General features: G+C 39.6%; 1 protein-coding gene across 3 annotated transcripts in view; it reads left to right on the top strand.

The window, feature by feature from the left end:
- Positions 1-26926, top strand: part of LOC311262484 (coiled-coil domain-containing protein 148-like) — a 34033-nt gene that overhangs the window by 4184 nt on the left and 2923 nt on the right. For all 3 annotated transcript variants that reach the window (XM_084361872.1, XM_084361873.1, XM_084361874.1), the window contains 9 exons: positions 2780-2883; positions 4707-4798; positions 4912-5063; positions 7244-7339; positions 7468-7649; positions 8158-8296; positions 13824-14030; positions 24578-24718; positions 26379-26497. In XM_084361872.1, coding sequence (XP_084217998.1) covers positions 2780-2883; positions 4707-4798; positions 4912-5063; positions 7244-7339; positions 7468-7649; positions 8158-8296; positions 13824-14030; positions 24578-24718; positions 26379-26497 — 1232 coding nt within the window. The remainder of the gene's footprint in view (positions 1-2779; positions 2884-4706; positions 4799-4911; positions 5064-7243; positions 7340-7467; positions 7650-8157; positions 8297-13823; positions 14031-24577; positions 24719-26378; positions 26498-26926) is intronic.

Genomic DNA, 26926 nt, shown 5'->3' with positions numbered 1-26926 from the left:
CTGTTAATTTTGCTGCACTTTCTGGAAAGGAGAAGTTACACAATTAATGATTCTCTGTTCATGAAGTTTGTTAACCGATCATAATTCCAGTAAGGCTCCACTTAAGATGACCAGATGTCTAATAAAGGCTGTGACCTGACATCATATTTACAGCTTAGATGAAATCTGACAGCAATTATAAAGGGCCAGTTTTCCAAGCAGAGCCCTATAAAGACTGTACAATACCTTTTCCCCACTACTCATGATGACCGTCCTGTCTTGTCTTCGAGATACTTTAGACCTTTTTCATGGAAGACATTTTGACGTGTCACAGTAGGAAAAGCACAAGTGTAAATAATACATTTGACGATGGCTGAACTTTATTTAGCTACTTCATTTACAGGGTCCTGCTGGGCTGTGAGCAAAAACCTTATTTGCTTTTTTACAGTAGAGCACAATATTTTACCTTCTGCCATTTTATTTAAGTGGCTGAATTCTGTGTAAGAAGTGTATGCATGATATATAGTGTCCTGAAACATTCCCACAATAAAACAATAAACATCGTGTCCATGGCATGCCCACTACTTTCTGATGCAATCCCATAATGCAACGTGTCACTTTATATAGATGTGACAAAAATTATTACATGTTTGACATCTCGGTTTACCGCTTTTCTACTGAGTGCCTCTTATAAAAGGGGTAGTAAATGTGTGAACAATTGAACAGAGCTATTGTTAAAAGGTGAGCTTTTCCTGCAATGACAAGCCAAAATATCTGCTGTGAAATAGGCTTACGACAAGCAAGAAATGTGTAAAACACAGTCCAATGTGATATTGGTGTAATGGAGGGAGGGCCATGCATTTAGACACTATCTTCATTGTGAAGTACAGATATGACTTGACTAGCAGAGGAGCACCTTTATTTGTAGCTATAAAAATGTATTTTTGACTTTCTACCCAGGTGTTCCATGTGGGTCATATAACAAAAGAATTTAGTCGAGCCAGATTTTCTCAGATCTTCAAAATACTCCTATTTTGTTTGTGTAGTGTCAAGGCTACAATTTACTGATAAGAGATATCTGAAAGGCAGCGAAATCAGCAAATCTGCAATAGACCATCTTCACAATATTTGATTATCAAATATGTTGTTTTAGCTTGAAATACTGCCTGATGTTTCTCTGGACTTTCACTTTTCATTGTCATTACATTTCTGATAAATCAAGAAGTGGTGAAGACAATTTAACAATTTGTCAGATTCCTGTCATGTATATGACTTGCAACCTGGAACACAAGCAGTACAACATTTGAGCTTCCCATCCTGAGCATAACGTAAGAGGAAAATGGCTGCTGTGTGAATGTGGTCCATGGCTGGATTAAGAGATGAGATTTGAGATAAGATATCATCAGAATCAGGTTTATTGCCAAGCATGTTTCCACATACAAGGAATTTCCTTTGGTATTTTGTTGCTTAAAAATTATATTAGAAGAAAAGAGAAAATTCAGAAACAAGTGCTACACATATTACGAATCAAATGTGTGAAATATATCATTTTTTCTTCTACACAAAAATGTAGACGTCAATGTGGGATGGCATTGAAAGAAAAACAAAAAATTGAGGCATTGATTGTCTCCAGTTTGACACAAATAATGAGAAAGTAGTGCTCATTAAAATGGTGTAAATGTCTTTTCACGATACTATAGGAATGGGAATGTGACTGTACACTGTGTGGTTTAATATTTAATACAAGATCGATAAGAATGAATATTAATAGTTTGCTTTTTTTTTGCATTTAGCCGAGAAATCACTTGATGTAAGTTCAGCTCCGGGCACAGATAGTGTTGAGCTGAGTTAAAGCTAATATAGCAAATCAAGATCACCTATTACACACTGCCTGGAAGAGGCATGGGATGACATAAATTTGGCCTTTTGCTTTCAGAGCAGCTCTGGTTTTAGATTGAGCGCTGTTGATTCCAATAACTATAAGATGGACGTCACCCCCAGGGCAAATGTCCAGCACAATATATTCATACTTCTTTTGCAACAACAGCAGCAGCAAATTGACACATCGATAGACTGTCACGACATAAATCAACACCCAAACTCCTTTAGATTTCCTGATAATATGAAATAGATTGTACCCATTTATTAGTTATGTGAGATTTTCCTTTGTACAATTATCTGAGCCAGTGGCCTGTGCATGAAAACACTGATAGGAGACAATGAGAGCGCTATGAAGGAGGGCCTTGTTCCGTCATGATGAAACAGAAAACAAATGAGAGGAGATTAAGTCTTCTACCTCCTCCCTTCCTCTCCTAATAACATGCTTCATGCGTGTCATGCATGTTTCTACTCGATTTTTTTTTTGTTTATTTTCCTTTCATTCTTGAACAATGACACTGTTTCAGGTGAATTACCCCAGTTTATGAGCCTCTCACAGACACAATAATGCTGGTAAAGCCTGTGTCGAAACATCCCTGATGTGCGGAGAGGGACGAAACAACTCATTCTTAACTATAGGATACAAAAATGACCTGTTTATGTTTCACCATCCTTGCAGCATCATGATTCATTCACTTTATAGTTGTTATGCTTCTCCGATGTTTTAAAATGGTCCCGATAATTGATGCATTAACGCACTCCAGAATCAGCTCTGTCCAGATTGAGTTAATTATTTGAAGGAGCAAATAAATGTAATGGCTAAAGTGTATTTAAAAGCAAACACTCAATTTGCTTTTTCAGTGCCTATTTCAGCTGTGGGGAAACTGTTTATTCCTGCTGTGCATTAAACCTTGTCTTATAGGTTCAAAAGACTCGCTGTGCAGCCAAGGCAACCAAGGAGAGCTCCATATTACGGCAGCACAGACAGGTGTGGAGCAGAGAGTGCCCCAGGCTGCAAAAGGCTGAGTAAGAGCCCCCTATTACTCCCTGTCATTATCTGCTGCAGTTTTCTGGATCTGCTATTACACCATGCAACCGTTCCACTTAAGCCCCATTGAGCCCAGGCAGGAACCTGCATGAAAAAATAGGGTTTAAAGAGGCTAGGGGACAAAAAGTAAGCTCAAAGAGAAGAATGTACCAGGGAGGAAACAAGAAGAGAGGAGATGGAGGATTTAAGCTGATTTTCTCTTGGTGATGACATTGAATTAAAGGGTGAGAAACAGAGAGAAGTGGGGGAGTTGGAGCCGGGTGGGGACAGAGGGTATATTGCGTGCTGAGGCAGAAGTGTGGGACTGAGGCCCCAGCGGTGTCATGCCTTGTGAAGTGAGAAGGGCAGCGCTAGCTCTGGGGTGCAGCTTGTTTGGCTGCGTAATGACTGTGTCTGAGCCACCCAAGGTTAATGATGTACACAAGCATGAGCCTCGGTAATGAGTCTAGTCATAAAGATGTGCCACTGCTTGCAACTCTCTACACATATTTCTAGTTAAATTACCATGGGATTCAATAGCCTCCTTGTCAAAAGCGAAAACAAGCAAATACATCTCTGTGGTTACTCTGCCTTTATTCACAATCACATCAACCCCTGGTCCTGTTAGTAAGAAGTAAACAATTACCGCAACACACTCTGTGGGCCTGTTAGTTTGATACATTATGTCCCCCCAGTCGAGTCAGTGTGTGACTCGACTGGGGGGACATACATCCAAGAGAAAACATAGCAGTGGTGGAAAGTACTTAGGTACTATGCTTTAAGCATAAGTTACTTTGCAGATTCAGATTATTTATGAAAAATGCAATCAACAAATACATTTTGTTAACTTATTGTGATGTATTATTATTGATCAAGCTACCAAGCAATATATAAGTAGTTAAAATGAGTCCCCGCTGTACCAGCTGAAACATTTCAGTGATGCCTACATATCAATACATCAATTATATTGATTATTCTGAGATGGGACAATGGGATGATTAAAGCAAGTAACAGTAAGCTAGTTTGCTCAGGGGGGAAACCCCATTGCATGTAGATTAGGAAAACCTGAATAAAAAAGTTGCAATATATTGGTAGATAACATTAGCAATACTCAACAGACGTTCTTCTCTCCCACAGAAAACACTGCTCCTAATACGCCTCATCAGTAGTCCCGCCTTTAATTCCATAACTTTGTGACATAACACTACATCACCATGTCACACATTTGCATAATTTATGTCTAGCAGCTAGTTTGGTATGTACGAATTGATTCAGCAATCGGTGGTGCTGGGTCAGGCATGTGTGAGCTGACCAGTCAGAGGAGACTCTGTATTCAGGAGGTGGGGGCTTAAAGAGACCGGAGTTAAAAAAGAGTGTTTCAGACAGAGCGGGAACACAGTGCTGCAGCACTGAACAGTATGAAAACACTGATGTGTTTTTTTAGGCACTTACTGTAAGCACATAAACATATTCTAGTAGTAACCCAAAATAAAATTATGAACCTGAATATGAGAATTATACGTCTCCTTTAATCGCAACTCTTTCACTAACATTAGGTTGGAGACCTAATTTCCCTGTTGGGTCACAGAAATGACAGCTTGAATTTAGCCCAGACTAGCAGTTAGTCTGAGATGTGGCTGCTCTGCAGATATCAAAGACGCACAGTACGTGAAATAAACACAAGTCGGACCACTGTGTTTAACTACATATATCTAAATGATACAGTTATGGCTGAAAATGACCACAGAAATAAACAAGTTTGGTTCCAATATCTTGTAGCTAAATGTAATGTGGTTGTATTTATCTTTCTCTCATGAAACAGGGAGAAGGCAGAGAATGACATCCATGAATTTGTAGAGCAGCTCAGACCAAATGGTAGAACAGACACTGCCATCTTCTCACTTCAAGACTATGGTAGACAACACTAACAGTTTTAAATAGTGCTGGTAACTGTATCTTCATTAGTCTCTGCTGTTCATAAGTACTGTACTAATATTTGTCCTCTGTATGTCTGTGTTGGGGTTTAGGGCTGGACCTGGAGAGGGAGCGTGAGGCATTCAGGGTCGCCACAGTGGAGCCTGTTCATCAGCTCAAGGATGACCTGTGCTTCAGACTGGGTGAAGCACAACATCAGCAGCTCACTGCTCATCAATCAAACTGTGAACAAGTAATACAGCAGGTATCTGTATGTCATTTGTGCCCACAGTAGTGACCACAGTTAGCCTCAACAGAGTGGAGAGATTTTAAAGTTCTTCTCAGAAAAATAAATTGATATAGTCTTTTAGTGCACCTGGTTTAAAACATATAATGGTCCAGCTTTTGAGAATCCTTGATCGTACAACACATGTCCTTGACTGTTAGCGAACCATTTGGAGTGTTTTATCCCGTAGGTGCACTCAAAGCTTTTAACAGTGAATCTTAGTTGTTCTCACTCACTGCAGGTACTAAACCAAAAACAGTCCATCCTGCACGTCCAACAGAAGTTGAAACTCCCCTGCTTTTTCTCACAATGGCCTCAGCATGCACACAGCGTTGCATTCACTGTCCATGAATCTCTTGTTTGTCTGATATCCACAGTCCCTAAGTCACCAATGCTGCCTTTGACTCTGAGAGGCTTTTTACAAGCTCTCGAGATGAATGGCGAGATTAAGGAGTAAGCAGGGGTCTTTAAAGACAGACCATACTTGGAATGAACCGTCTGCCAGCCATTTTGTCTCCTCTGTGTGGCTCACTCATGCTTGTTTCTTTCCCATGACCCCCTCTACTCTCGCTGGCCCACAGCCCCTAGCCACCTGATTGCATTGGCACAATAGGAGAACCCCCCGCCTTTTCATCTTTTTTTCATAACTTTTGTGCATTTGTTCTATTTCTCATTTCACCACATTACTTCACACTCTGACTCACTATGAATTCAGAGAGAGATCCTTTTCAGGTGCTCTATAATTACATTTTCATCCCTGAGTCATTTAAATGAAACTAAAGAGAAAATCAAGAAAAATGGGCCAAGTGAAACACTACTTTACAAAAGGGAATCAAAAGGTATGATAAGGTGCAAAATTTACCCCATGCCACGTTACTTACCAAAGATTTTTTTATATGTTTTGACACCTCACATTATAATTCAACATTTTCATTCATAATTGAGAGTAAATGAATCCATCCATCCGACCTTCCATCCTTCCATCAGTCATCCATGCATCCCTCAGTCCATCCATCCATGCAGATACAGTAGGAGTCCACATCTGTATCACGATGCATGGATCCAGTTGAGATTCATGGCCTTGAATGTTGGCTCATTCATAAAACTCACTGACATTAACATTTTCTGTTGGAGAAAATTAAGATCTGCTTCAATATTTCTTTATTTTACCATATTTCATTTGATGAAATTCACCAGGAGATCAAAAAATTGCTCCTGCTGAGACTGAAGTGCTGAACTCATGTGTAGGCGGTTTAACAGTTAACGGTGTGCAAGCTATGTGTGCGTAACCACGATTGACAAGCGTCTAGTCATGGCTGTAGTCTGCAGTCATGTCTGCAGTCATGCTTGGACAAAAAGGGTGCTGGCGGGCATGTGATCACTCTGTGGAGGCAAACAACATGATGCCAGGAAGCAGAGTAGAGGAAAGTGAGATACGTGTCTTCAGTGAGAGGGCTAAAAAGAAAAAATGTGCAAGGATAGAATAGAATAGAGGAAAAGGTACTAGATAAGAATTCAAAAAACTGATTTCTTTCACAACCAATTGCTCCTATTTGAATACAATCAGAAGAATGTGTTAACATGGTCTTTGTTGTGTTTTCCTTCTACCACTCCTCCACAACGTCCAATCCTTAGAATTTTTGAAACATTTTTTAAATGTGACCACTCCTTCACTATTTCTGTGAATAAATCAGAGAACAGGGAGAACAGAGAAACAGGCCTAATTATTTGATAAGCATTGTCTCCATTTCTAACCAGCTGTTCCCCTCCTTCTGATACCTAACATCTTAGAAAATAAGCAGTTTCTGATTACTTGCTATTACTGAATCACTCTCCTGATAAACCTTTTTGAATCGAGACATCTGAGAGAACAGGGGGGACCTGAGTTCAAACAGTGCTGTTGATTTGAGCAGGCATAGAATAACGAGGAGAGAGAGTGAGTGTTACAGCTCTTCGCATCCCTCAATCCCAGATTTGTAGCTGTTATTTTTCTCTGTAAAAAAGAGTCTTTATTGTCTGATATTAAGGTGGCAATTCATAATCAGCAGTTTGATTTCCCTGCACAGAATAAGGTCAAACTGTCAGTCATGTTTGTTTCCAAAGTCTGTGTAAATTTAACTGTGTTTTGTTTTTTGTTTTTTTTATCCTTGAATCACTAGATCAACTTTGTTAAAGACCAGCAACATGAGATAAATGCAAAACTTCAAGCAGAGTACCAGGCCTTGGAAGAGGAGATCATTTGCCTTGACTTGGGGGTAAATTTCAGCAAATCACCAATTTCTAATCCATATTTTGGCTTACACTTTGTCTTTAGATGTGATTGCTACAGTGTGTCACCAAACGTTTCATTTAAAATCTCTTTACATCATATTGTCCTCTGCAGAAATATCTCACTAGTACTTCAGATAATCTGGTGGACATAGAAAACGTTCCCGAAGAGGTTTTGCATTCAGACTGCCCTTACCCAGAGCTGAAGGACTCCCTTATCCAGGCCTTCCACTCCCTGTCAGAACGGTACCAGAGCAGACTTCAGAGACTTCAAGAGCAAGTGCAAAGAACTGACAGGTAAGCCTGAGGACAGCTAAAGTTCAGCTTTAACTACACATTGATTGAATTAGAAGATTTTAGTGAATACATGATAAGTGTATGACGATCCCTTCAATATCTTCCTCAGCCTTGATAGAAATGGACTTTTAATCATATTCAGCCCTCCATTTTGATAAATTCATGCACAGGCAGAGCTCCAATGTAGGCTGGGCAGATCTAGATGAAAGATTAAAAGCTCAGCAGGACATCGACAGCATATAGAGACACTGTCACTTCACTCCCAAAAAGCAAGCTGTTGAGCATGACAGGTCTTTCTCACCAGGAGGTTGATTATATCAATGTCTCAGAGCCACTTCATGACTTGATTTCCATATGGTCGCTTTACAGTATAGCACTATTGGCTTCTATGAGTAGTATGCAAATGATCAAAATGTATCCTCTTGAAATGAAATGAAGTGAAACCAATTCAGGGGAACATGACATCATAGTTTTGATCATGTATTTTCTGGGTCGGACTCTGTTTCAGGTTCTGTGGCTGGTGTGCTGATGACCACCAACGCTTCCAGTTCACTGCGTCTCAGTACACTCATGACATACCAAACCACAGAGCCCTCTACATGGACATGCTGCAAAGACTCTTCCCTGATAAAACTAAACAAGAGCTGGTCAGTACTTTGGCAAAATATGTTTAACTGATTTTAAACTGATTTAGTTGATTATTAATAAGATCTTCACTGATAATATAAGATTTAGAATAATAAGATTTTCAATTAAAGAAAAAAAAAGAAACAGTGTGTGGACAGTAAACACACATGTAGGTCTTGGCCAGGAACATTTTATGTAAAGTTATGTTTATAGTAGAACGTTTTCCACCAAAGAAGCGCTGCTTCTTGTACCACTTCCATTCTTGATGTGAATGGAAGCTATCCAGCAAACCAGCCTTGTTTTTCTCCCATGTAGCACCATGGAGCTTAAACTAAATGTTGTTTTGCAACCAGTTTGGTAAAATGACAAACAGATTAATCTTGAAACCTTGAAACCTTGTTATCAAGGACGTGTTGTCAATGGAGGCGTTGCACAATGCACAACAACCTGTAGTATATGACGCAATGTATTTTCTAATTTATTTCATTTTATTTTGTTACACCCCTAAAAAATCTTTGATTCATCAGAAACAATTTTGATAATCCAATAATAATATTGAGAATATATTAACAATAACAACTAGAGACAATATTGTGATGGCATCATACCAACTGCTGAGCCTGTCAACATGTTACTGCATTATTACGTGAGTAACCAGTATTCATGGTTCAAACCAAATCCATCTAACACACACCCATGACTGCATCTTGCACGGCTGTAATGTCATGTACTGACAAAAATCTGTCCACAGACAGACAGACAGACAGACATATAAACACCTGGTAAACTATTCAGAACTGCTTCTGTGGTCGTTCCAACTACAATAATTTTACCCAGGACCACATTTTGCCGTGATGACGCACAAACCCACAAGGTGAAAACATAATGACTCAATCCAGATATCCTCTTTTCTTTAGTGTCTCTTTTAGGAGACATTTTATAGATTAAACGATTAATTGATAAACAATTGGGAATATTAATTATAAACATTTACAGTTAATAATACTTATAATTAATAATTGCTTACCCAGGGAAGTTTTGCTGACATCAGTGTTCATACTTATATTGTACTGTTACATTCATATATTTAACACAATCTGATCTGCTGACCTCTGAGCAATTGGAGATCATGTGTCTTGCTCAAGAGCACTGCCCACTGCCCTCTTAATTGTTCTCCATGACTGTACTGCACACAACGTACATGCCCCAATTTCACAGATGGAAACACACATGCATATACTTTATATTGATGCACTTCCACACAGACACCCATCTAAAAATGTAACTCTGAAGCCTCCCTGCAGTGTGAGTCCCCGACTCCCTGATCAATGTAGCTCAGTGGCCTGAACCGAGCACACACAGATAAGCTCGGACAATGATCTGCTCAGCACCCCGCAGGATGTGCCATGTCACCCACTGTGGACGACTGGCTCACGCCACCGCCCAGCATCGCCATGACAACCGCCAGCCCTGCTCTCCTCCCTCACCCGCACCCAGAGACCTGTCCTCATATCAGTTCCAGCTGGGTGCTGCATTTAGAGCTGTGATCGTTCAGCCTGGGGGAGAAGAGGAGGGAGTGCGAGAGGGATAGATGTGTTTCAGTCTACACTTTACACTTCCTCAGGAACAGACCCAGAGTTGATGTAATGCTGACTCCACCTAATTCAGCTATTAGTCATAATTAAGCTTGCTTGCGTGCAGTGGATAATCAGTGTGGAGTACAGATTGGGTTCCTGAAACCCCTCTGATTAAGTGCATAAATGCTTTTCTGATATCAGTTTGTGAAATCTTGATTTTATACAGGCTTTCTTTGGCATTTTTCCCTATCTGAACAAGCATGACATTGATTGGTATCCAATATATATCCAGCTCAAAGGATGGTCTCCTACTTAAGGTGAGCTCTGCACGACAAGTTTTGGCTCCATTAGCAATAAAGTGAAAAAAGAAACCCGTTTGTTAGCCAGCAGTCTGCTTTGGGTAGATATTTTTTAATTTTATTTGTCGTGTGAAAAATAACTCCCATTGTACTTGCAGACATGCGGGTCGATTGGAAATTCTATAGTTAGCACTTTAATTACAAAATCATTTCTATGGAGTCAACATCTCAGGAGCTTTCTTGTGCTGGTTCACTTCAGTTTGAACATTAATATTTTGCTTAACTGCCGTTTAGTTCCATCTGCGTGCAATCATTTCAGGATGATTGCAACATTTTCTGTTGCTTTCGTCAGTCTTCTTTAAATTCTAACACTTTAGTTTATAACTAGATCACAGGTGTGACATATTACCACAGTTAAAAGGTTTGTGAAGTGTAGCAATTTAAGACCCTTGGTGATAAATGAGCTCCTATGCTCTCTTCAGTTGCTTGCAGTATCTACTGATCGAGGGTCTGATGAAGGGTCATTACATCACTGAATCTCGAATCTCCTGAAGGTTAAATCAGAGGTTAACCTACTCTCTGAAGTGTGTTCTTTTATTTTCTGGAGGCATTTCTTCATCAGAAGTCATACGACGTAGATATGTTGGGTTTTAGTGTGTTCCTTCATGCATCTTCCATTGACTTTAATACAGCTGTCACCACAGCCTGGCACCAAAGCAAGCTTTTTGCAATTTGTAATGACCCTTGATGGAGAAGAATAGGTTGGGAGAAAACTAGGAGTTTTACTTTATGTTGAGATTTGTGAGATTTAGGCGTGGGACAATATTAGAATTTAACATCATGGTTATCTTCACCAAAAGACTCACAGACAGGACTCACACTTTTGTAATCAACATCCTTTTTTGTGAAAAACAAGATACATTTAAAAGATACAGGAAATCAATATAGGACTGTACATTATCAAGCTTGACAATGTTTTTCAGTCTCTCATGTGAGGATATTCACAATTATCCTGATTTATGATTATTCCGATAATGGAAATTCACCACAATCAACCGATCCTGAGTGTCTTATATTGTCCCATCCTCCATCTTTGGTTTTGAAGAGAAAAATAGAGCAGAAGGCGAGGCTTTAGTGAGTTACATGAGTCACATGCCCTCACTTTGCTCCCTTAATCACTACATATGTGTCCAAAATGATTTATTTCAGTTTTAACATTATATTGAGATTCTGGTCAAATATACACAAATCCTTAAGGATAGAAGCAAATCTGTCTCAGCAAAGTTCTTCTTTTATACTGCATGTAGAAATGTGTGGACATGTTTTCTGCGCTCCCAAAGTAGAACCAGTCTCTTAGTTCCACCACTATCACATTGTGATACTCCAGCTTGCTTAGAGTGGGCATCTCCCTCTGCTGGATGGGGCACTTTATTGTCTATTATGACTTACAGTCCTCTTTAATGTTCTCTCATCACAAGCAGGAGGCCAACAGAGTACCAGCAGGTTTTCACAGTAATGCACTCATAATGTACTGATGCAGTTGTAGGAATAATTCATACCTCTCACCTATTCTGACTATACCTGGGAAGCCATTTTCATTTCCTCCTTTTGTATGGCTCAATCCTCGTGGAGACAGCTCTCCGGTGGATGCAGCTGCTTGAGCTAAGAGTCGTGCCACTTTAAGTGTGCACTGCAGACACAGTGCGGTGGATGCTTCAGTACATACTGTATGTGACGTGTTGGCTAAAGAGCATGCCCATGTGCAAACACACATTGCATGACAAACGCAGGCCTGTGTGCATGTACATACTGTGTTCCTGCTCACTCACTTCAAACAACACAAGAAAGGCAAGGGTAGTGAAAGAGAGGACAAGGGAAAGTGAAGAACAAAGGGTGGATCTTCCTCAAGTTCTGAGGCTGTGCATTAATAAACAGGATTTGCTCGACTGCCTCTGGCACTTCTGTTCCGTTGGCAGGTCTGTCAGCTCACTCATTTTCAATAAAACCAGTCAGCCATCTAATGCCATCCCACCGTCAGTTAGCCGCTATTAGCCCATAGATGAATATCATTCCCTCTGTTCCAGTGAAGCAGCCAAGTGATGCAGCCTCTGTGAGCGCTGACACAATGATGAATAGCTACAGGCATCCCTCACACAGAAAGGAACTGTTTTCCTTCAGGACATTTCACAGCCAGGAGAAAGGGACCATTTTATACACCGGCGGAGCTAGATCTGACACAGAGCTTTCCCGATGGTCCTGCTGCCATTATAGTAGACAGTGTATCACGTCAGGGTGATTTTGAGTTTCTGTTTTCATGTCACTAATGTTGTGCAACACTGTGTGGAATACAACTGTGTTGCTATTTGCACTGCAGTACTTCAATCTTGCCATTTTTTCATATGATTTTTGTTTAATGCTTATAAGAGTTATTGGTATTGGGATATTCCACTGACATCGCTGATTCATGTACCGATTCTATAGTCTGATTGATTCAATTTTTCCTTCACTCTCTTATGAAATTCTCTTATTACTTTTGAACACATGTAGAGAAATCTACTTACCAGTAGTCAGTGTTTTGAAAAGTACCCAGAAGTCCTACTTCAGTAAAAGTAAAGATGTTGTGCTAAAATATTACTTTATATCACTGAAAATGAAAGTCATCAATGCAAAAAGTACTTGAGTAAAAGTATTGCAACAATTGCAACATTTGCAGAATAATTAAGGATAATGGTAATGGCCAATTAACTATAATGCCTACTCTAACCTGTAACATTATATACCCATCAAGTTGGACCCCTTCAGCAGCTTGTAACATGTAACTCACGTGCTGCAGCCAGCCCTTCAACCAAAACAAAGAATGGAGAAACTTGGAGAGAATGGAGAAACACACACATAGGAAGTGAGACTTTATTTTCTGGTCAGGATGCCAGATGCCACTACTCCACTGTATCTTTTTAAAGCAAATAGTTGTTTTCTGCCATATTAAAGTTTAAAATCTCACATGTAGGACCTTTAAATTATCATAATTTAACTTATTTTAAGTATAATACTTAATTAAATTAGATAAAATTACATTTCATAATTTTAAAAAATGAGCTACTTTGACTCTGATGCAGCACGCAGTTAGCACTTAAATTTAATGGAGTGAAAAAGTACAGTAATTGCCTTTGGAATGTAGTGGTGGAGTGGAATGATAAAGTAGCAGAAAATGGAAATACTCAATGAAAGTACAAGTATCCTAAAACTGTACGGTACAGTACTGTACTTGAGTAATTGTACTTAGTTACATTCTATCAAATAAAAGAGGTTGCCAGAGCACTTTGCTCTCCTACACCCATTAGTATGTGAAGGCAACTTACTCTACAGTTGGAATACATTTAACTTGAATGCATTTTTGTATATTTTTTTGCTCTTTCAATACAAAGTGCTGTGTGGTTTACCACAGCCTCATGTAACCTTACACATTATACCAACAAGAACAGTAGTAATAATAGCAATCATCTTCATCATTATAATCATAACCATCAGTAAGAAAGAACTCTGGTATCATATCAGAATTGTTATTGGCAGATGTCTGAATTCACGTATCAGAGCTGACACTATAGACCAGTCAAGACATTCAGTAATGTCTTTGTATATAAACGCCTTCTTCATGCACGTTGTTCCTCCAGATGGAGCATGAGCGTGTGTGGGACTGGCAGCACTTCACCCAGGCACAGCTGATAGCCGTGACCCAGCAGTGGCAGCGGGACCATAAAGAGCTGCTGGTCAGAGTCCTGGTCACCCTGCAGGACGCGAGACATGCCCACCAGGAGGAGCTGGAGCTCCACAGAGGCCACCAGCACCAGCAGGACATCTGCTCGCATCTCAGGGAGAAGGTTAGTGTGTGGTACACCTCTTCACACCAGGAGCTGTCACGTTTCTTACTTTATGAGATGGTGCTTTTTATGTTCTCAATTATGCTACAGTTCTGTGTCTCGGAGCCATATTTAATCCCTGCAGGAAGTGGATCTATAACTGTAATATTATACTTGTTCATTGTTCTGCTGCTTTAGTCAGTTTGAGCTCTCTGTGGTCTACTTCTCCATCATTTTTATTTATATGGCGCAGTCACTCACATCTGCTGGTGTAGTGAGCTGGTTTCCAGTTTCTACTTTTCCTGTTTCCTTTTCAAACTATGTGTAGTTGTTGGGAGAGATGTGTGAGGAGTAAGACAGGCAGAGGCGTCTGACTGCCTTCTCGTGTACAGTATATCTGCTGACGAGGCTGCATACTACGCCAGGCTGCCTGACAGCATCTCTCGCTTTAGCAGCCACTCGGGATGGGCTGTGAATGCAAACAAGCTAATAAGGATGGTCTTGCAAACATGATGTTGCTGTCTCTGAGGGCTGCTAGTTCACATTCACACAACAAACAAGTTACTCATGTGAACAAATCCGAGTGTTGTTGATGCAGCGCTGAAGAAATTGAATTTGCTTTGCCTGCCAGTTTTTTTTTTTTTTCTTTTAAATGGTGCTTATGTCCTGTGGCGGATTTAGATAACAAGGACACTCTGATGTACTGAGATAGGGTCGGTGTGAGCAATCACGACTGACTCTAGTTTTGTATTGTGGACATGTAATACTACTCTGCAGGGGCACCAGCCCATTCATGAGCGGTCAAGCCGAGTATGTTCCCTCCTTGTACAATAGTTGATTTTTTTTTTTATGTCACACTTAAATTTTCCAATATTGTCAGGATAAACAAGCTTCTGCAAATATCGGAGAGCCAGATATAATTTATCTCACCTCAGGCGTCTCAATAAACACAGAGACACACACACACATTTAGTAGTCTACATAATCAGGGGTATTTTTGCAAATGGGGTTTTAAAACAAAACAATCTCCGGAAATCTCGGAAATAAACTTTGTCCATACTAAGACCCCTGAAAACACATATCATGTGGCCCTTCATGTGCACTGCCAGCGTGCCGGTGTAAACAGGAAGCAGATTGTACGCTTGCTTAGCTGTAAAAAATACTATGAATGAGGCAGGGAAACGTGACTGTCATTCAGAAAATCTTTTGTGTCTTTCTAAATAAAATAAACACAATATTACATCCATAACATCAATGTACAAATTAAAATACTCCAATATCATATAACATAACACATAGGCTTTTTCGAGTTCACATTTGCCAATGATGCTAGGCTCAGTTAGAACAAACATGGAGTCTGTTTCATTGTTTTCAAAAATCTCCTTTTCTGTCCGTCTAGACATAAACATGAAAAAGGAGTTTCTGAATATCTCCAACCTGGAACAAGTTTTTCAAAAGGTCCTTTTTCAGTGACCTAAAACTCACCAAAGGTCAAAAAACATAGAAAAAGCTTTGAGAAAAAGCCTGTGTACGTGTGGACGAATACATTTTCACACTCAGCCCACAAATTCATTCAAATTTGTCCTGTCTCTGATTTTAGTGTTACCATTTCATTTTCTGGCAAGGCTGCAAACTTGTGCCATAAATACTGGCTCTTTATTTCACAAGCTGCGCTTAACTGTACAAACTTGTGACCATAAACACTCTGATTTACTGCAGCGTCCCTGATGCCTGACACCAGAATCTCTCTCTCTGAACCTAAAACAGAGATTGGATTGTAAGACCGTTTCAAAGAAGTGACAAATGGTTATTGTTCATGCCGTTTTATATGAATGCCTCATGTTTTAGGAGAAAGGTGCAAAAGGGGTACAATCTTAAGTGGCATTACTCTGCTTAACATGTGAGAAGAGGGGGAATGTACAGAGTTAAAACGTATTGAAGACAACATAAACACTGAGGGTTTTAACTGTTTTGAAGATTCAGACAGTCTCACTAGAAGAGAACACCTCGGCCACTATTAAAAGATAGTATTAAGTGTCCATGAAAAACATCAATTCTTGCGTATTATCACAGTGAAAGTCCGCTTGATTTCTGTTTTGCTGTATGTTCGCTTTAATTCCAGGAAGTCATACTGTTTCAAGCAATCAACAGCTTGCGGCTTCTTTAATTTTCACATATTTCAACATAGTACGTGACAGGACTTCAACCAACCTGCTTTTATTATGCAGCTGATGCATTCACTTGGACTATTTTCACTTTATCCATCACTGTGCTCCTTCATTTACTACTGGTGTAAGTGAAGAAACAAATTCAAGGGCAAAAATCACTTCACATTCAGTTCTGCCAGAGAGGAGCTCCTTGAGATACACCTGCAATGACTGTGGCATTATTTAGATGAGAAAGACATAGGTTTTTCAAATGATTGAATATGTTATTCAAGACAGCGGTATGTATCTGCAAGCATCCTTTTTGATGTATTTTCAAAATAACTTCAGCCTTTGACTTCTAGTAGATGTAAACATTGCAGTACAACATAAACTACACGCCTCTGAATATGGCAAACACATCCCTGAGTTATGTTTTCATGGCTCTCTGAGGCAATAAGAAAAAATAAAATCACACAGCCATTTTTATTCCCCTGACTTTTCCACATCTTCGTGTTTTTGTTTATGCAGTGTGTGTGCACATATTTGAGTTTGTTGTGGAGCCTCAGATGGACGCCTGTTTGCATCCAATCATTCTTTCCACCGCCTTTATCATCCCAGCACAGAGACACAGCGGCGAGACAAGATGGATTCTCCTCCCATTTCGCCTGCTTCTTTAACGCTTTCTTTTCTGCAGCTGCTCCCTCTGACCGAAGCAACGCCACTGTCTCTGCTGTTAGCCACGCTACCCTCTTGAGATCAACTCCCTTTCTTATTTCTTATTTTATTACTATTTTATTATGTGTGCTGTATTGTGTCATAGGATTTAGTAAAAGACTTGCGCAATGTAGCTGGCAGGCCACCTGTATCACAATGTATATTTTATGGAGGACTCACGGTCAACATCGTGATCCATTATTTAGGAGCAATTCATCCCCAGTTGTTTAACTTTGCTTTTTTGCACAGTATATTGTATGTGCGAGAACTTGTACCTCAGGGGGTACTTGTGCAGTTGCCAGAGGTTACATGGAAAGCTCAACTAATTAACACGTCTAAACTCGACTTAAAAAGAGAAAGTGTGATTTCATTTAAAAATATATCCACACATCTGTGTTTAGTAGGTAAATAAATGCCAAAGAGCCATATAGGATTACAAATTCTTGTGATCTTGGTGGGAACCAGTAAGTTGCCCACCCGAGTCAGTTGTAACACATTAACATAACCTGCTGCAATTGAGTCTTAAGTCTTATTTGCCCAGGCCTAGCATTACCTGGGGACCTCGAGTAATTGGTAGCTAATAATTGCAGAGGTCGTCTGTGATCTTAATCCTGTGCGAATCTGACATGTTCCTAATTTGTAAAGAATTCCACCCTTTATTACTCACATTATTTCACCAAACACGGAGGTCATATGATAATTTTAGTCCTGTGCGAATCTGCATCTCTATGATTTGGGGTTGTATACATCTGATTTCTGCTGTAAGACAGCTTAACAAGCATGAAATTGGATCACAGCTCATAATATGTTTGACAACAGTCAACAGTTGTGCTGAAAGTAAGTGTATTAACGTTTAAAAAAAAGGTTAGCAGCAGCAAAGGTTGTCATCAACAAGTAGCGCATCCTTTACTTGATCTAAATGAGCAGAAGGGCATACAGAAAAGTGGGCAAATCAGATCTAAACTACATTAATAATGTGGCTGCTGAAAAACAGATGCCTTGCTTCTGGAAGCTGATAGTATGCAGAGCCTTGACATCATATCCAGGAGGTAAAGTCTGTAAATACAATTAAAATACAGACTTTTCTTATCCTGTGCAAATGCATCACACAAAACACAAATGTTGGATTGTAATTTCTAAATCCCACAAGGTCCCCTGCCCTGAATACTAATTCTGTGCGAATAGAGCTTAGATTAAACTAGTTAGTAAGTGAGAAAAGAAGTTTAATACCCAGCTTAAAGTCATGAAAAAAACAATTAAAACAGCGAAAAGTATGCATAAAAAATGTACTATATAGTTAAAAAAAAAAAAAAAGGTAATGAACACACCATCGAAAAAAAAGAGTTAGCTTATTTAATTTTGGCTGCCATTTCAGCACAAGAAAAGATAAACGAGAAATATACTTTTTAAAAAACGAAATGGTTAGCTTAAAGTAATGGATGAACAGCTGATCAGTGGTGCGTTTATACATTTTGTCTAAGTCTACATTAAAATGAGAGTGTGGCTGTTCTAATTAGAGGGTGCTTTTTCTGTATGAATTAACAAGCGGGTCAGTTGCAGCGTGGGTTAATGTTCAACATTAGTAACTCTATATTTACTCAAAGGTTAACCTGCAACTCAACCCACAAAACATTTGCTAAATCTGCTCATCTAATGTAGCTTAACATTTCAACGCATCAACATTTCAGTGACCAATACCTCTAAGCTAACTTACAAAAGTTATTCAAATAACACTGATTCATGTCCATGCATATATGCTGAATTATTTCAGCTAATTTCAGACCGCCATTTCAGCTGCTCACGATACAGTGAATGCTTGTGACGCTCTGCTGCTGAAAGAAAGAAAGAAAGCAAAAAAAACGAAAAAGAAACAGATTTTAAAAAATGAAATGGCTAGCTAAATGTAAATGATTCCTATTGTTGGCTAAATGACCTAGCTGCTCAAACCAATGCAACCATATCCACTTTTATACAAGTGATGTTTGATAACATCCAGTTTATAATCCATTCATAACATAACTGAGTGGTGCCAGTTAAGTGGTACTTTTGGATTTGGAGCCACTGGTCTGAATGATGCATCTTCACAATGATGTAAATGAGCTAAGATAACAACTCCAATGTTTACAGCATGTTTGAAGTAGATTAAGAAGATAAAGGACTGCTGTGTTCCTGACGTAGTTATATTTCCTCGCTGTGATTATGCAAATAACCACCTTCTACATCTCATCTTCTCTGAGCCTCCATGGGTTCAGATGAGAGCACATATTGGACAGTATTTTGGTCAGTGCAGTTCCGGCTCTTACCTCATTATAGGGAGCGTGGCTGTGTGCTGCCAGCTCTCTTCTGACGGACGTGTAGTGGGAAGAAATCCAGGGTAATTGATTTCAGAGTTGCCGTGTACCCCTCTGTTTTGGAAAGGGCAGGGCTGTCACACAGAACATCGCTTCTTCTTGAGAACCACAGATTGGCCATGCGAGGATGACTGGCTGGATCCATGTGTCCGGACAAAGATGACATAACTGATCATAGCAGTTTCAGGAGGCGCTCTTGATGTGTTATATAGAGGGATTGTAGAAGGTGTGTATCGTTAAAGTAAAAGTCAATAGATGATTAAGACACCTACTTAACATATCATGCATGAGATACAGCTTATTTCATTCCAATTTATCTCTGTCAGACAGACTCTTCTTCTCAAATCATCAGCTGTTTGTTCTGCAGTGTTCTGGCTGCTGTAATTAGCTGGCATTGTTCTCCGTGTTACTGTTCATTCCAGCCTTTAATTCTGTCCTTGCTTTCGTTTTGCCTCCCACTTATATCTCACTCCCAGGCATCTTTGATGAGCGATTGTGTTTTCCACATGAGTAAATAAAGCCTGGAGGGATGACAGATTGTTGCCACATGCTCAGGTGGGGAAGGGATGAGCAGGCCAACAGGACAAGCGACACAACAAGGAAGATTTTCACGAGACGGGAGGCTTTCTTTTATTGCAAAAGCTCATTTTTCATTTCCTGCTCTCCAGAGTACTTTGTAATATACACAGCGCTGATGCAGATTAATTTATACCCGGATGATCTGCGTGCCCTTCCTGCAGTAATCAGTGTATTCTCTAGGCACTGTTTGTTAGCAGATCCTCTGTCATTGAGTGTTAGCGACTAAAAAGTACAGCTCTTCATCCCTCTGGTGGCTGAACTGACACGACAGAGTCTCAGTAGTTGAGACAGTGCGTGGGCCACACAGTTTTTCAGCCGACAACTCTGAGGAGTTAATTGCTCATATGCGGATCATTTTTTCTCCTCAAAGTGATGTGCTTGTTACGGACTTCAGGATAATTCTTATAGTGCTAGCTGTGGAAACAAAGAAAATTGCATGGCTTAATTTTTCTCATTTCTTAATGGAAATTACTTCTTGTCTCTGTATAGATTCTGGAAATCTCATGTGTCATTAATGGCACTCAGTAGAGCTGTTTTTATGAATACTCCACTCATTCTCTCCAGTTTGCTGCTCTGGCTCACAGAAACGATACTGGTTGAAGATTTGAAGTTTTGCATGAGTTCACACCTAATCTGTTTCACTCATCTATTACATATTGAAGGTTTGCCATTAAATGACCCTCCGATGGAAACTTTGACAGCTGCTGCGACGCCCCTTGACAGAAGGCGTCACGATAACTGTACAGTTGTATTAACAAAGGTTTTGAGCAGGCTGCAGTACGCAGATAAAAAGGCTATCATTCTTTTTGTTATTCTGACATCTCTGCAGTCATTTATGTGGCACCATGAAAAAGGATGCTGTCCCATTTCTCTTTGAATTCCCTGAAAATGAGATTCCAGTGACAAATTACTGAAGACTGTACGTTTTATTCCCTTTGTGCTCCCTAAAAGGCTTTTTCATCTCTGCCTAAACAAGAAAGACATACAAAATACATCAGTTCTCAGTGGATATAAACTTTAAAGATCCGTTTCAGATAAGGTGAACACTGCAACTGAACTTTGAACTTCTTGCTTAATGAGACTAAAGAGAAAACAAGAGTGTTATCAGTCACATATTAGCTTGCATGTCTCCAAAAATATGCTTTCCAGGCCCGCCCATCAGGTTGTTTACACAGCCCATCTCTCAAGGTCCCAAGCATCAAACACTCAGGTATCTTATCTGGGCCAGGCCGATAGCTTGATGGATGGTTTAATTATGTGTGCTTGTTTTTCTGTAAAAAACAAAGAAAAAAAACAAAGCTTTTTTAATTGTATTTTCAGCATGAGAGCGGGAGAAGCAGGGGAATGACATGCAGCAAAGGTCCCCTGCAGGACTCAAAACAGGGCTTTTGTAATTACTGTACATTGTCAGCTTCTAGATGCCACCAGAACATGAATAATTTAAAATGCATTTAAACTGTTTATATGCACTGTATGGAAAATAATCTCAGATATTTTATATTGTATACGGACTTTTTTTCCTAAGGCAAAAATAACGTTGCAAGAAAAGATGCCCACGATGCACACTAAAGTGTTTTAGTAGCTGTTTTTTCAGTCTTTGTTCAAACTTATGTGGGGTTTTGTATAGGTCTGGTGTTTTGCTCAGTGCAACACTAGAGTCATTCACTGGAATCATTCCTCTGACCTTCCAAAGATTATATTACAAGAAAATACTGGAATAAAAGCCAACAACTGTTAAAGGCAGCAGGAACTCCAAAACAGGACAAATGTAACAGTAACTTACAGCATATGAAGCATCATAAATATTAAAGGTGACATATTATGCTCATATCAGATTTATAATTTTATTTTGGGTTACTACTTGAATAGGTTTACATGCTTTAGTGCTCAAAAAACACATCAGTTATATCATACTATTCACTGCTGCAGCACTGTATTCCCCCTCTGTCTGAAACGCTCTGTTTTAGCTCCTATCTCTAAAAGACCTCCCTCCTGACTACCCAGTCTCCTCTGATTGGTCAGCTCACACACGCCTGACCCAACACCGCTGACAACAACAACTTGCCGCTAGTCATTAATTGTGAAATTATGTGACACAGTGGCATAGTGTGATGTCACAAAGTCACGGAAGTAAAGGCGGGACTACTGACGAGGCGTTTCAGGGGCAGAGTTTTCTGTGGCAAAGAGGAGCTTCTGTTGGTGTGGACTTAAACCTTTTTAACTTTAAAGATCTTTTACATGCGCAGGAACCTGTATAAAACACTAAAGGAAAGGAAATAACTGAAAAAAGCATTATCATCTCCTTCCTGTTGGTTAATCTGCAGATTATTTTCACGATTAATGTGTTAAACATTTAGTCTATAAAATGTCAAAAAATTGTGGGGGGGAAAAAATGCTCATCACCGGTTACCAGAGCCCAATGTTACATCCTTAAAATACTTCTTTTGTCCAACAACAATCTAGAACCTTAAGACTCTTCATTTAAAATCATGAATGCGAATAAAGCAACAAATCTTTACATTTGAAGGTGCAATATGTAATCATTTCAGTTTAAAACATTCAAACATTTACTGAAATCGTCAACAGAATGTGAAGAAATAAATGTGGCCAAGAAGCTGGACAGCAGATGTGTGACATTTGTGCTTGGAAAATGACAGACATGATTAATCAATTATCAAAATAAAACTAAACTAAACAACTTTTATTTCCACCTGACAGATTGCAAGTCTAATAAATATTGACACAATGCTGTCACTATTATTACCCAGTCACTACTCACTGTCACGAAGATTGCATATTGAACGCAGTTTCGGGGGAAATTAGAGCCCTACATGTCCGCTTGAGAGAACATTTTGATTTTCAAAGAAGAAGCCTGTTGTGTCTCCCGCTTCAACACTGTCAAATGCAGCTGGATTAGAGGCTGTATTTGTTTTGATTCCTCTCTCAAGCACGCAGCTGCTGCTGTTTCTCAAGCGCACATCAAATATGATTGACTTGATGATACTGCTACTGGTGCTAATGTGTGTGTGACCATGTTAATTTGCAGTTCATTCCTTCAGGGATTCCTAAGCTCTCCTCTGATAGATCTGTGAATGTGTCTGCCCCGTCGGAATGCAACACTTTAATACCCGGCATACCACCGAGAGGCTGCTGCATAACGAACCTGTCACTCACTCCCCGGCAAAATGTGGACTGTGTGTGCCTGTGCGTGTGTGTGTGAGATAAGTTTAGACCGTGTGTTTCCAGATAGCTACGTAGCTGGGTGATTGCTTTCTCTGCAAACATATGAACACAATTTTAGAAGAGTAATATTTGTCAATTTTCTGCCAAGACATCGTATCTCCAGTGTTTCCTCTGTAATTGTTTTGTTGCAGTGGTTGCAGGGGGTAATTTTTGTTTTTTGCTTCACGTCCATCCCTACTGGTCTTTGTTGGTTCTCATGCTATAAGTGGTTACAGGAATAATATTGTTCATGTTTTCATGTCAAGTTATGTGATCATGACGGAGTAGGCCTTATTCTTATTTGTGTGGAGCTTTTTTTGTTTTGTATGTTTATCTCGATTATCAATGTTACATTTCCCATTTTCTAGCTGTTGTGGCATTGTGCTTACTGCGGTGATCAATGGTGGTCCACCATTCTGGAGTGGTGGACCACCATTGATCTCCATGTTTGGTGATTACCATTTTTTTTATATATATTCATGGGGTTTACACACTCTCTTAGTATCATTAAAGCCCTTTTAACTCTATTGGTAGTGACACAAATCTATAGGTTGCTTTTGTTTATCAATAAAAAAGATAATACTTAGCGCACACACATTTTTGCATACTACATTTAAACTTAAAGGGTAATTCCCCTAATTTTACACATTAAAGTGTGTTTACAGGTCTTAGGGAGTACTGCTGCATTAGTAAAAAAAAAGTAGTTTAAAGCCTTTTGTAGCTTCAGAGGATAGATTTCCTCCAGTGATGTCATTCAGTGGCTAAGGTTGTGGGTAATATAGGCACCAGGTTTTTTGACAGCAGTCCACTGGTCTAGCATTGTCTAGTTAGATTCATTATGGACAGTTTAAAAACAAATCAATGGACTTATGATTCAAGTCAATTAGTCCAAGTCTTAAGCAAGTCCCAAGTCATTTTTTCTTGGGCTAGCCAGGTCAAGTCCTTAGTTAAGGCCAGTCAAGTCCCAAGTGAGGTTCCCTTTTCCCTACCCAAGAAGCCTCAGTCTTACCTGCAGTATCCGGTCTTTATAAAAAGAAAAGACCAGGTCTTAGTGCCTGTCAAATAATGATATTGATATTTATTTAACCTGTTCAAAGGTATGACAACGAATTGAGTTTTTGTTCATTGAAATTCAGGGAAATAAATGAAATCAAACAAAAAACATTTCAAAAAAGAAGATACTTTCTTTAAAAAGACAGTATCGTAAAATTGGTGGAGTTAACCTTTAATGCTCACAATCCATACAGTGTAAAAGTTGGATGGGTATGTACATGTGAATGAGTCTTGACTTTTTGGGACTGTGCATAATACCTGAGTTCTGTTTAAAATAGAGCTTCTTTATGATTCAATGATTTGATGGGTCCTGTGGTGATTTAAAACAAAGTGTGAAAGGCAGTTTTGACACCTCCTCTAAAGTTCATTCCACGCTTTGGCACCGTGGCACTGGGGCCCAGCTGGTTGTCTCCCTGTGAGTGATTCTTTCAAGACAGCTGTTGATGGCCAATAACCTGTGTTTTGTTTCTCCCTGGTGTGTGTTTGCATCTGTGTTTTGTAGCTGCAGCAGTGGCGGGCCCAGCAGGAGGAGGTGGCGAAGCTGGAGGCAGTTATAGCTGCTAGACAACAGGAGGAGGAGGAGGCAAGGTTAAAGAGGGAGCAGGAGCGGGAGACGGCCATCAGATCGCAGCAGAAAGAAAAAGTAAACACGTCCTCGACTCACCCATCACATTTAATGTGTCAGTGTCTTCCTGCAGGACTTACTTGATAACACCATATATGCCTATGGATGGGTGCCAGCCTTCGAATAATTTTATTCCTTGGATTTTAATGTTTGTGCTGAGCTCACAGCATCCATATGAGGTGTGCATATATTAATTTCCCGTGCGTGCAAGTTTATTATCTTGAGGGAAAAACAAGATGATTCCCTTCAAATTCATCTGCCTCTATATCCTGCAGCCAGGCCGCTTGAGAGGCACACAGCCAGCTCAAAATGAATAGCGCTCAGTTGAACAAAAAACACAGGACTGTCTTCAGCAGGAATGATCTGCTCTACATGTTAATGCACAATAGGTAGAGATAGGTTGGGTTTGGATCAAAGTTTTACAGTGCTGAAGTTAGGACGTATTTGACTCCACCGGATAGCAAGCAATGGGCAAACATATAGCAGTGACTTCACAGAAAAATAAAGTAGTTCTCAAAAGCACCAAATAATAAATGGCATGTCAGCTCAGGCTAAAACCTTTTAGTGTCTATAAATAAGCGTTTGAATGTCTATACACATAAAATAATGGCTGAATGTCTACACAAAAAAAACTGAATCACGCTTTTAGAACCATTAGAAATGTTTTGTAGCTGTCCCAAAACTGTGGACACTTTAAAATAGCTTGCTTCCATAAGTTACATAAAGCATATTATCTTTAAGGACATAAAGAACTCATGATTTCAATAAATGGCAGCCAGTTGATAAAACTACACTAGCTTCAAGTTGCTCACCATTGACCATATTCATATGGTGGACACTTTCCCTTGGCGTCACGCTCAGGGTGGAAGTTATGATGCTGTGTTCCAGGTTTCATGTTGTGTAAAGGTAAGGAAACTGACTAATTGTTATCCTTTCACCTCTTGCCAATTGATCAGCAACTGAAAATTTGGAGGGACACCAGACCATATTTGTAGGTAAAACAACATTTAATAATAAAACATGTTGTTTTACCTTGAAATACGGCTGGATGTCTCTCTGGATTTTCCCTGCCCATGATCAATCAGGAAGCGATGAAATGAAAACAATTTGTCAGATTTCCTACGTGTGTAACCTGGAACACAGCAGTATGAGATTTTAGCTTTACATCCGGAGCCAGAGGAACATGGCCGCCATGTGAATATGGTCTTTTAGTGACTTAAAAGTTGAATTGTGGGCACACATGGGGATCAAATTGAAAGCATACATTGTTAAAATTATCTGGGTATTCTGATCATTTAATTTGGTTATTGTCTTCACAGGTACATCAATACCAGGATGTGTGTGTGTGTGTGTGTGTGTGTGTGTCTGACTGTTTAATTAACTCTCTCCTCAAGGGTCTGCTAGAAGAACATGGGCAACCTGAGACACTCTGATTAATGAGAGCATTTAGGCTGCATTGGATTCCATATAATTTAGCACAATAGTCTGTCAGACATTGAAATATCATCTCATTCTCTCTATTTACACTTATCTGATTCCTGCTCTGTCGCAATCAATAGGACATGACGATCCAGAGAGTTCCGCAGGGAGTCAAATTAGCGGAGGTGTGGTTACAGTTCTCGTGGCTGTTGTTAACTTTTTGTCATTATTCTTTGTAAACTGTTGTTTTCCCCTCCAGGTCAGGCAGTTTTATTTAAACCAGCAGAAGAGGATGGAGGTGCTGGAGCAGAGGGATCGAGAGAGACTCGCTAATCTACGGAGTGTTATGGAAGAACAGGCACGGCGAGATAAAGAGAGGTGAGTGTTGCACCATGGGAGTTGTCACAAAGTCGCTAAAAGAGTCGCCCAAAAGAGAATCCAGAACTCGAAAAACACTATGATCCTGTCCGTTACCAAGCATGGCATAAGATGCATTTACCTTATTGCTTGTGGTCTTAAAACCGCTCACAATCACAGATATTCTAAAAACACATATTTATGATTTCTATTCATATATTCAATATCATTTAATTAATACATCACTTTACCGATTGCCATGGCAATAGTCATCTGTGGCTCAACATGAGCTTTGTTAAGTCTAGAAAAATAAACCTGGTGATGACAACAAGGTTACCTGATCTTGGACTTCAAGACTAGAAATTTCAAACGGGAAAACCTGTTTCACAAACAGGAGGTGCAGAGTTTGAAATAGGTGGACATTTACCAGGCAGAGACTGTAGGGTTTAA

The sequence above is a fragment of the Pagrus pagrus genome (genome assembly GCF_965226575.1).
Source record: "Pagrus pagrus genome assembly, chromosome: 9".
NCBI classification, from domain to species: domain Eukaryota; kingdom Metazoa; phylum Chordata; class Actinopteri; order Spariformes; family Sparidae; genus Pagrus; species Pagrus pagrus.
This window is presented reverse-complemented; position numbering and strand designations above follow the sequence as displayed.